The sequence below is a fragment of the Sciurus carolinensis genome, chromosome 3 (genome assembly GCF_902686445.1).
Source record: "Sciurus carolinensis chromosome 3, mSciCar1.2, whole genome shotgun sequence".
NCBI classification, from domain to species: Eukaryota; Metazoa; Chordata; class Mammalia; order Rodentia; family Sciuridae; genus Sciurus; species Sciurus carolinensis.
In genome coordinates, this window is record NC_062215.1 from 118,952,714 (window position 1) to 118,964,549 (window position 11,836).

Below are 11,836 nucleotides of genomic sequence, written 5' to 3' on the forward strand. Positions count from 1 at the left end.
TTCAATGCCCAGGCTCCATCACCAGAAATTTAATTTGTCTGGGATGAGACAAAGGTATACATTTATAAAAAGGCACCCACAAGATTTTAATGGTCAGTCAACACATATTTTCCAGGGAAGACAACAGATGCCAGTTACAATGATGCTCTGAAATTATAGGACTCAGCTCCAAGAGAAGTTCAAGGTGATATCCACAGCCTGTAAAGAAGATTTCTAGTGAAGGAGGATGTGATTAGCAAAGATCACAGTCTTGAAGATGAGGTAACAAGTATCTTACCTAGATCCACCTCTGTTACCTGACAGATCTTAATTACTTCCACACTAACCCTCCTAGAGAACTTATCTCTCTAGAACTTGCATCTCACAGTGACAGGACCCATGGGTTTCTGGGCTGCCTTGGTTCATTCCCAATTTACATGTTTGGGCATTTCCCACTTCTACTGAACAATATTTGCAACAAACCATATTCCTGATTGGTCAAAAGTCCTTTGAAGTCTCTTCCTATCTTTGTCACAGGACAACTCTCGAATCCTCTCAACTGTTTTCTCTAGTCAATGAAAACCACAACTCAGTCCTAACACATTTATATTATGTAAGTGACATTAATTTCTGTTTTTTTGCCTCACAAAAAGCAACACATTTCCTTCCAGATTTCATGTATTCTATACATTTCCTTCTCTGTTCCACATATATTTTATTCTTCTCTTTGATGGTGAATACCAAACTCTTTTTTATTTAAATGTGTGATCAGAAAATAATGTCATATCATATACAATTTTCATGTCCAGATAGTTACTCTACTGTTTTCTTCAAAGACTCATTAAATAGTCAGAGAGTCACAGTCTATCTTAAATTAAAATGCATAGCTTTAAGGGCTATTTGACATGCAATAATTATTTGCATAACCTTCTAGCCAAGCATAGAAATTGCTAGTGTCTGCTCTTGAAGGAAATGAACTGTGTAAAAAATTTCAAACAAACATGATCCAACTGTTTACACAAAAGGAAGGTTGCATAAGAAAGACATTGTGCTTCTATCCAAATTTTCCTCAAAATTGCCACAGATCAGCATGTACTGCACCTCTTTTCCACCAATTAAAATCATAAACAAATGAGCTTTTCAACAGAAGAGGACCAACGTGCCTTCTTCACAGATGGTCAGCATCACATGTCACAGTAATGGTTCAACACGCTACAAAGATACCTGTATAAAAACCGTGGGACTCAGAGTACTTCGGCTTCAATTGCTCTGTGTTTGGAACTGCCTTTTCTTCAAGATGGATTTCCTTCATAGAAATGGAGTGCTCATTATTCAACATTTGCAGAAGGACTACAGAGCTTACTACGAGTTTCTAAATTTCATGTCCAATGTTGGAGACCCCCGGAATATCTTTTCTATTTATTTTCCACTTTGGTTTCAACTTAATCAGACAGTTGGAACCAAGATGATATGGGTAGCTGTCATTGGGGATTGGTTCAATCTTATATTTAAGTGGTAAGACTTCTGTTTTGTTTCATTTTTCCTAAAACTTAATCTTACATTTGTAGCTTTGGTTTAATGATCAAATTGCAGATGTGAATAGTTTTACTTGAAAAATCTTTCAAACATACAGTTAACTTAAAACACCAGATTCATAAGTAGAACTTGCAAAAAGCATAGAAATATATGCTTTAACCAACTTAAAAGTAAATTCCAAAACTCTGTGACACATATTTTGTGATTAATCAGGAAGTTAGTTAAATTAGCAGCATCATTATGAACAAGTTGATGATTCTAGGTGACACTTTGATATCCCCAGTCTAAGTAAACAAAGCACCCACAGGACCTCCCTACAAGGAAAAGAGTTCCTGTGATAAACACAGGAGACTAGGGTGCTGAAACCCAAATGACTCCCATCCTCTAAATTGAATGACAGACTAGAACCCAAGTTCTTTCAGAGTCTCTTAACCATGACCTTCCCCCATCAACGTTCTGCTTAAGTCATTTTTATATGCAAAAATAGCTAGTCTCCAGTTAATAATAGTTATGCATTTAAAATATATGAATATTTATATTTCTTTAAATACAGGATATTATTTGGTCATCGGCCTTACTGGTGGGTCCAAGAAACTCAGATTTACCCAAATCACTCAAGTCCATGTCTTGAACAGTTCCCTACTACATGTGAAACAGGTCCAGGTAAGCAATGCAGGTAGCCTCCAGTAACTGATGATATTCCAACAGAAAGTCATCATGTATGCTTATTGTCTGTTAATGGATATGATATATAGGGTATTAAAGGAAATGTCCTTGGTGAGAATGCTAAAAGTTCACAAGCATCAAAATTGATGACGAGAAAGTAAAGAAATTTTATGGCTAATCAAATTCCATTTTGTCATTTGTGAAAGGGTAAATAGGGAGAATATTCCCCCAAATGATTTTGTATTTGGGCATTTCATTTCTGGAAGAATATAATGGTTTGATTCTAAAACAAACAAAAACAAGTTAGCCAGAACAAATTCCCAAAAAATAATGTCGAGATCCTAGAAGTGTTGATTTATCTGTTGCTGAGCAACTTTCAAAGTTATTATGTCTTCTGAGAATCCCATGAATGAGGAAGAATAGACAAGTTTTCTGTAGGAAAGGTAAGGACTCCCCAGTATTACTGTTGCCAGTAAAGACTCTCTCTAATCTTAGAACAATTTCTTTTTTTTTTCCTCTTGTATGTGTAGTATGTAATAGACTTGTTAGTCCACTTCCCTTTATCCTAAATAAGATTTTGTATGACTGTAGAATCTTTACTGTAGAAATGAAGACTGTAAAAGACTGGGGGCTGGGGATGTAGCTTGGGTCGTGGTAGAGTACATATTGAGCATGTGTGAGGTTCTGAGTTCAATCCCCAGCACCACCACCACCAAAAACACACACACACACACACACACAAAACAAGACAAATAGAAATACTGTTAATGGTTGTTTTTTTAAATGTATATATAAAGAAAAATTACATGTTGTTTTAATTTATTAGAAGGTGTTATATTGTACTACATATTGTGAAATTCTTGTGACTTGACATCCTTTGAAAGTAACCCTGAATAGAGTGGATGTATAAGTTCTTAATGAGTTTTCTGAATGTCTCTTTTGTTCCCATAAAATATACACATGTCTATCACTTATCAAACTGTACTATAATTAATTCCTTATATATTGAGGCAACCTATATATCAGGGCAAGGATGATATGCATTTTTATCTTTGTGAAACCAATGTGTAATGAATGGATGGATGGATAACCTTGGAGACTATTTAAATTTTATTTTGGTCTATCCTAGCACTTCCCAGCATTTGTTCCATCTTATGAAACATTTTCTGGAAAGAGAGAGAGAAAAAAAGAAGAAAAAGTCAAAATATACTGCATTCTATATTCACCTGTGGAGATGTACAATTCACTTAAGCATATAAAAGGCTCTGGAAATTCCTACAGATAAGAAATAGGTTTGTCTTTGTTTAACTGAAAAGAGGCTGTTGTTTTGTTTTTGAAAGACAGATTGTTGTGTAACTCGAAGGAATGTCTACCACTTGAAAAGTCAGGGACAACATCAAAGTAAAGTGATTAAAAATAAAACCAAGCAGGATGGGAAAGACATTCTAGGAGTGGAGAGGGTACCTGACTTTAGGTTTTTTCTGCCAGGATTAATGTCCCCTTTACAACTGCTGCTCACCCCCATTGCATAACAAAATTTCTCATTGCACAGGATGCAAGATGGAGACAGGGGTAGTTGGTTGCATAAAACCATCATTTGTAAATTAATCAGTAAACCAGAATGTAGCAATGATATGCTCTAGAGTTTGACTTTTCAGTTCAGGGAAAATAAACTGATTAAAGATTCAATACAAGTATTGTAATTTTCTTGTCAATTAAAAACAATTTGATATCAAGAATGAATGGGTGGTGTTAAGACTTTGGTGCAACAGCCTGAGTTCTTAATTATCTTTGAATATATTGATGTCTAGAATTCAATGAGCTTGAAAACAAAGGAAAAAATTTAAAAAAATTTTAGTGGTTGATGGACATTTATTTATTATATTTATGTATTATCTGCAGTGCTGAGAATAGAATTCAGTGCCTCACACTTGGTAGGCAAGCTCTGTACCACTGAGCTACAACCCCAGCTCAGAAAAAAAAAAAAAAAAAAAAAAACTTTGAACACGATTTAATACTTGATTTGACTCAATTTTGCTTATTTGTTCCTACTTCTAAACATTTCCTACAGCCTATGCTATATGAAATAACTATTCCAGGGTCCATTTCTGATATTGATAATTAACTACCTTTCAAATGGATGATACTTGTTGCAGGAAGTCCTTCTGGTCACGCAATGGGCTCCTCATGTGTCTGGTATGTCATGGTAACAGCTGCCCTGAGTCACACTGTCAGCCGGATGGATAAGTTCTCTGTCACTCTGCACAGGTCAGCTTGGTTCCAGTGTCTGTAGCAGAATATGACAATGAACACTCAGTCTTTTCTAAAACTTAATTTTGGTATATAAAAATACTACAAGTATATAAAAATACTAAAAACTTAATTTGGGTATATAAAAATACTAAAAGTTGAATTAAATGCACTTGTTCTATCATAGCCAAAGTAGCAGAATGACTAGAAAGTTAATATTTTGCCTTCAGATAATGTTTCAATTAGCTTATAGCTATTGCCACTTTATAATAGAGCTGGAAATGTTTAACTGATTAATGACTTGCTAAATGTGCCTTTGGGTTTCCAAAATTCAATTATTGGTAGCTCATAAATAAGTCATCTAAAATTATATAAGGAAATATTTTTGTGTGCACATGCCCTTGCTTTAAGATTCTGCAAGTTGTAAGGATCACCATTCTGCTTGAATGCATCAATTTATTTAGTAAAATTGTGCTTCCCGCTTAGAAAAGCCAATGGCTTTGACATGAATAACATATATTCTTAGCTTTAAAGACTGTGCAGTTTTTTAAAAATTAAAAACATTCTAGTTACAAAATTAAATTTAGATTTAATGATTTCATGTTAGTAGATTTCTTAATATTTAGAAAGTCATGGCCCTTTCAAATTAGTCACATTTGTAGGATCTGAGCTGTTTCTTCTCTTTTTTTCCTGAAATCCATTAACTGTTTAATAAATAATCCTTAGCACCACTTTATTTATAAATTATCAGCCTAGCTGATAAAATGTGTCAATCAATCCTTGTAAAAAATACTATATAACATATACCATTATATAAAAGTTCTTCTAAAATAAAAAACAATCAAGATCTATCACATATTCCATTTTTGAAAGTAGTATTGAATAATTTAAAAAACAGTCTCTATAGTTCATTCCTTCCTCCAATTAACAAACCTTAAAAAACACGTTTCTCCTAAAAAAATTTCTTATAACTCCTTTTAACTTTTATTACTGCAATATTTTCTTCATCTATAAAAATTTATCAAGTGCCCACTCCTTACATTAACATCACTAAATCCTTGATGATTCTTTCTTTATCATGGATAGCCCCAGCTTACTTCCTTCTTCAAAGTCTCCTTCTCTTTACTCCTCCATAATAACCATTCAAAGATTCCTGAAACTCAGTACTATTAATTTTTTTAATGACAAGCATTGCTTAGATCTTAATATTTTATAAGTTTTCTGCACATTGCAGCTTCATGCTGAAAGTATGTAACCCAGTCCCTTTTCCTTATTTTCTATGTCTCAAAAAACAAGGAACCAGGGCTCTTGAGAGTCTATAAAATTGCCTCTAGCCAGTGTGTTTTCTTCAAAGAGAGGCTGAGAAAGGTTGATAAAGAGGAAGCACAAATGACAGGGAGTAAAAACTACATGTGATTTATTCTAAGTCATTCTGGATATTAGTAATTCCCCAAAACTTGAATTTCCCTTAACGTTTCTCTGTTAAAACAATTTTCCTTATTTCTAGGATATCAGATTAACTTGCTTTTTCACACTTATTAAAATCTTAGGAGAGAGCATTTGTTAAATTTGGTGCACTGAGAAATGTAGAAATCTCTGTTAAAGCTTTTCAAATTCTGTGAAGCACAAGAAAGCATTTGGAAGAAAAGACTAGAATCATGTCATGTCACAGTTGGAAGATTCCTCTGAGAAACATCATCTCGTGTCACCCCCTAATTTTAAGAGTGATGCAATTTCTTTGCTTTTTACACTTGTATCTATTCTTCCATTGTAGACTGACCCGGTCATTTCTTTGGAGTCTTTTTTGGTTGATTCAAATCAGCGTCTGCATCTCCAGAGTATTCATAGCAACACATTTTCCTCATCAAGTTATTCTTGGAGTAATTGGTGGTAAATATGATCACTTATCTTTAGCTGTGTCATTTGAAAGCTTTTGCTTCATTTGTCTTATGGTGTTCAATTCTCCCTGGTAATCAGTTTTCCAGTGACAGAGGTGGGTCTTTCAAACCACTGATATTAAATGCTACTCCAGGAGCTTAGGTGGTGCAACACACCTCAGCCTCTGTGTAAGCAATGACATGGTCTCACTCAATGGCATAAATGTATAACTGCATGGCAAGATAGGCTTTTATGAAGTGTAACGAGAATTAAGTCCAATTTCCACACTTTCACTTTGAGACTGTGTTTTTGTCTTGGTTAGGAAGATTTAATAATGACCCTGTAACTTGCAATCAAGACACACTCTCCAAACTATCTGAAGTGATTATTGCATGACTGGACCTCATTAAGCAGCTGCTTCATATCCCTGAAGCTGCATTCATTATGATTGAGTTTCTGATGTTCAGTGCCACATACCTTTCAAAGCCTCTCTAAGCTAACTGGCCATAGCAATTGAAATATTAATTTAGTTAGTTTAGTGCTCTGCCTATAAAATGTGTTGTCACTCAGTGCCATTGACTACAGATTAATCCTTCTGGGTTAATATGGGTTGTTAAAAGACTGTGGGCAAATGTGTTTTCAGTTAATGCCTTTAAAATACTTCAGAAAATTGATAGAACCCAAGTGTCTAAGACTTTTTTGTCATTGAAAACTATGGCAAAATTCCTTACTGTAGAAAAGAATGAGCCCCATAGAGCTTAAGGGTACATGGTCATCATCAGTGTCTCTTTCCCATCCCCAGGCATGCTGGTGGCAGAGGCCTTTGAATACACTCCAGGCATCCAGACAGCTAGCCTAAGCATGTACCTGAAGACCAACCTCTTCCTTTTCCTGTTTGCACTTGGCTTTTACCTGCTTCTCAGACTCTTGGACATTGACCTGCTATGGTCTGTACCCATAGCCAAAAAGTGGTGTGCCAACCCAGACTGGATCCACATTGACACCACACCTTTTGCTGGACTTGTGAGAAACCTCGGGGTTCTCTTTGGCTTGGGTTTTGCAATCAACTCAGAGATGTTCCTTACGAGTTGCCGAGGGGAGAATGGCTATAAGCGGAGCTTCCGGTTGCTCTGTGCCATAACCTCTTTGACCACACTGCAGCTCTACCACTTCATCAAGATCCCAACTCACACAGAGCATTTATTTTACATGCTGTCTTTTTGTAAAAGTGCATCCATCCCATTGACTGTGGTGGCTCTGATTCCCTACTGTATACATATGTTAATGAAACCAAGTGAAAAGAAGATGAAATAGAGGTGTTCAGAGTTAAAGCTCTGTGGTCCCAGAATCCCTACTTCCCCCTCCACAGGCAGAACCAAAGAGCAGGGTGAGACTCTAAGAATATCTCATCAGACATAAATAAATGTCAGCCTTGGGCCCCATGCATAGGTCTAGTTTGGAGTTTGGCCTTCACGGTGATCTTTTTATTTTTTTATTTTATTTTTTTTTAATTAGTTGTCCCTATTTAAAAACCTGAATAGTGTCAAAACAGAAAAAAAGTCTGTGTTTTTTTGAAAAAATCTGACAATATGTCAGCACAGGGCCTGCATTCTCCCACCTACAGACCATCGACTGGAGTTGAACACTGCCCCCGTAGATAGGAAGGACTCTTCCTTTTGTCCCAGTCTTCAGCACCTCACCAGAAGCCCCAATGTCACATTCTTTTCTCTTAAGGTCTGGCTGCTCCTTGTTCCTGTGGGCATTTTAGTGGTAATCCCAGTGGAATCCAATTCCCTCAGTTTTCGGATAAGGAATGGAAGTCCATTCAGGTCAGAAAACTTGCATGTAGTCAGGCCACGTTAGAACAGGAGTTAGAACTCAAATCTTCTGATATATATTTCCATTATACTGTTTTGCTTCTTCATTTTTAAGTGGTAAAAATCAGTAAGAATAAATGTTTCTATTTATATTCTATGATGATCGCCATGTACGATAGCTATTTTTCCAGAAAATATATTGAAATGCCAAATTCACTTTGACTTATGCCCTACATACAGGATCTTGATGGGGCCAGAAATGGCTGCAGATATGGATCCATAGGCACATTCAGCAGAAATGATCAGTCAGACTCCTAGATTGACTTGAACCTCTTCTTAACTCCTGGTCTCTGTTTCACGGTAGTGCTTGTCAATATTTCAATAAATTCTGGTGAATATACTATGTTAGAATGTTATTTACCCAAAAAGTCTTATCTCTTATGGCATTCCCATATTCTATTTTTTTTTTCATGGAAATCCATTTGGCTTTTTTTTTAATTTATTTTTATTGTAAACAAATGGGATACTTGTTTCTCTGTACATGAAGTAGAGGCATACCATTTGTGTAATCATACATTTACATAGGATAATAGTTTTTGATTCATTCTGTTATTTTTTCCTTCCCCCCACCCCTCCAACCCCTCTTTTCCCTCTATACAGTCCCTCCTTCCTCCATTCTTGCCCCCCTCCCACCCCCTATTATGTATCATCATCCGCTTATCAGCAATATCATTCGTCCTTTGGTTTTTTGAGATTGGCTTATCTCACTTAGAATGATATTCTCCAATTTCATCCATTTGCCTGCAAATGTCATAATTTTATTATTCTGTATGGCTGAGTAATATTCCATTGTGTGTGTGTGTGTGTGTGTGTGTGTGTGTGTGTATATATATATATATACACAGTTACTTTATCCATTCATCAGTTGAAGGGCATCTAGGTTGGTTTCACAATCTGGCTATTGTGAATTGAGCAGCTGAGCAGCTGTGAACATTGATGTGGCTATATCTCTGTAGTATGCTGATTTTAAGTCCTTTGGGTATAGGCCAAGGAGTGGGATAGCTGGGTCAAATGGTGGTTCCATTCCAAGTTTTCTAAGGAATCTCCACACTGCTTTCCAGAGTGGCTACACTAATTTGCAACCCTACCAGCAATAGGGTTGCAATAGCAATCTTTCAAAACCAGGAAAATCAAGTGTCTTCTTCAAAGTCATGCTCCAACTCAGGAAAGTTATTAAATCCCTGCATCTATTAGCTGGATTAATCTCTATGTATACTGAACTGTAATGAAAAGTTACAGCTTTACTTTAGAAAATTGCTCATTATAGACTATTATTATTATACTAATAACTTCTCAGTAAGGATTATTTTTTCCTCATTGAATCTAATAATTCTGAACTCTCAGTTGATGACTGTCATTTCAATCAAGCCCAAGGGTTTTTGTTTGTTTGTTTGTTTGTCTTTTGTTGTTGTTGTTTTGCTACACTAGGGATTGAACCCAGGAGTACTCTACCATGGACCTATATCCTCAGCCCTTTCATTAATTTTATTTTGAGACCACACCTTGCTAAGTTGCACAGGCCAGCCTCCAAATTGTGTTCATCCTGCCTTGGCCTGCCAAGCTGCTGGGATTACAGGCATGTGCCACCACACCCAACAAACACAAGGATTCTGAGTGTGTTTTTGCTACATACAATATTGACCTGTGATCCACCACAATGTTTTATTTAACCCTTCTCAAGAATATCACTGTGAATTATTTTGGATGATAATATATGAAAGAACCCATAAATGTTTATGAAAACCTAATAGTTCAAGAAAGTGCTAGTTGACAAGAGATTAGTTTTGGAGAATGAAACCTCTAAAAACCAAAGTAATTATTGGTTCTTTTCCAAGTGTATTATGGAGCATGTGCTATTGCTTTTATGAAATGCATTTAAGAACTTTCTTTTTAAAAGGAAATTGGTTGTTAAGCAAAAGACTGAAGGATGAGGAAAGATTTTCTTAAGATTAAATTTGTCTCATGCTAATAGGACAATTGAGCTAAAAGCAGCAGAAGTGAAAGATGCTGGTTCACTTCTTCAGTGCCCCTCCTTATTGTACCTTTCCGAGGTCACCTCACACGTTATTCATTTGCCTCACCCCAACTCCTACTGCTGGATCAGAGTTCTGACTCCCCTCTCGGAGCCTTTTTTCAAAGTTTCCTATAAGGTTGGCAATGTTCATCTTGAAGTGTCCGCCACTCTGATACAGTCTCAGCCTGTTCTCACCAAAGCCTGAGGACACTGGGGCATTAATAGCCAAGGATTCTGCAGCAATTTTGGACTCCACTGTGAATCCCCTCTTGGTGCCATTGAGAAGTTCTCTTGAGCTATACCACACTGCCGTCTCTTGGGTTACATGTGATCCTCGGGGAGCAGCAAGAGGAAGTATGGGCTCATTTTCTATAATTAATCCCCCCAAGTTCTACCCTTATCTGCCAAAAGCCTCAGAGTCCCTGTGTGAGGAGATTTTTCTTTTCTACTCTAGTTGTCTCCTGGAGGAATCCATATGGTGGCAAATTGCTTTTGGGATTGAAACTGCTTAGGCAGCAACAGAAGCAGTTTCTCGCAGCATGGAGAAAATGCCTGCCTTTAATAAGGATGGAAAACACTCTTCTGCTTCCAATCTATTTATCAGATGTAAGCAGAACTGAGCTCATTTGACTACTGTTACTATATCCATATATTCAAAGGTCTATGCATCTACATATTCAGGAGAAAAATGTCAATATCATGAGCTTTGGGGATGAGACCATCTAGACAACTGACTTAGGAAACTTGTCCAATCAAACATACATTTGAAAAGAGATGCAAAGGAATTTATTATTGCTGAAACCAGGTAACAAGAGAAATTTTGAATCCCTTCCTTTTGACAGCCTATTGATCGATTAGACATTCTGCTTTTAAAGGTTAAGTTGGTGCTTTCTCTACACCTATTTCACTATAACGGAATGGTAATTTAAAATAAAATTATATGATGTTCTTAAAAACCAAAGCAATATATCAATATTATATATCATAAATTTATAAATAAATTTGAAATCAAATTGGAACATACATATATCCCCCCAAAAAACAAACGAACCACAACAAAATATTCTTGGTAAAAGAGAAAGTTACAAAAAGGTGGGTTTAAAAGTCTGATTACTTTCTTAAGTATATTAAAGCTGTAGTTTCTAGCACTTCAGGTGGGACTTTTCACAGTGATGGAGATTTTCTATGTCTGTGCTGTGCAGTGTGGGACCACTAGCACCTGCTGCTATTGGACTCCTGAAATGTAACTAATGCAACTGAGGATCCGCATTATTAAACTTGAATTACTTTTAATTAATTTAAATTTAAATAGGTCATATGTATCTAGTGGTGACTGAATTGGACATTACGAATCAAGCCCCACAGTGCTTTTCCTTGACAACAAAACAAAAATAATTTTCATATTGTCACCTATCTTCAAGATAACAAGAATCCACACTAACTGCTGTAAGAAGTCAGTAGTAGATCCTACTGCATTTATAAAAGGAACCTTCTGCAGATCTGGGATTTTCTCTCTGTGCAGCTACCTTCTCTCTACCTCTGTTCTGGGAGTTCTATCAACCTTGGTTTCCCTGGATCTAACTCTGTTGCTTCAAATGAGGGGAGTCTGAGTTCACCCTCCTTGCACCATGTCCTG

General features: G+C 36.3%; 1 protein-coding gene across 2 annotated transcripts; it reads left to right on the forward strand.

Annotated features, from left to right (window-relative positions):
- The first annotated feature begins 1,276 nt into the window (after positions 1 to 1,276).
- G6pc2 (glucose-6-phosphatase catalytic subunit 2) lies at positions 1,277 to 7,623 on the forward strand. Of its 2 annotated transcripts, XM_047547783.1 has the most exons (5): positions 1,277 to 1,494; positions 2,069 to 2,178; positions 4,338 to 4,449; positions 6,206 to 6,321; positions 7,112 to 7,623. In XM_047547783.1, the coding sequence occupies exons 1-5, from the start codon at positions 1,277 to 1,279 to the stop codon at positions 7,621 to 7,623; spliced, it is 1,068 nt and encodes a 355-aa protein (XP_047403739.1). The 2 variants fall into 2 exon arrangements, with proteins under 2 accessions (XP_047403739.1, XP_047403740.1); XM_047547784.1 differs by lacking the exon at positions 6,206 to 6,321 and having other exon boundaries at positions 7,112 to 7,136.
- Positions 7,624 to 11,836: the final 4,213 nt, after the last annotated feature.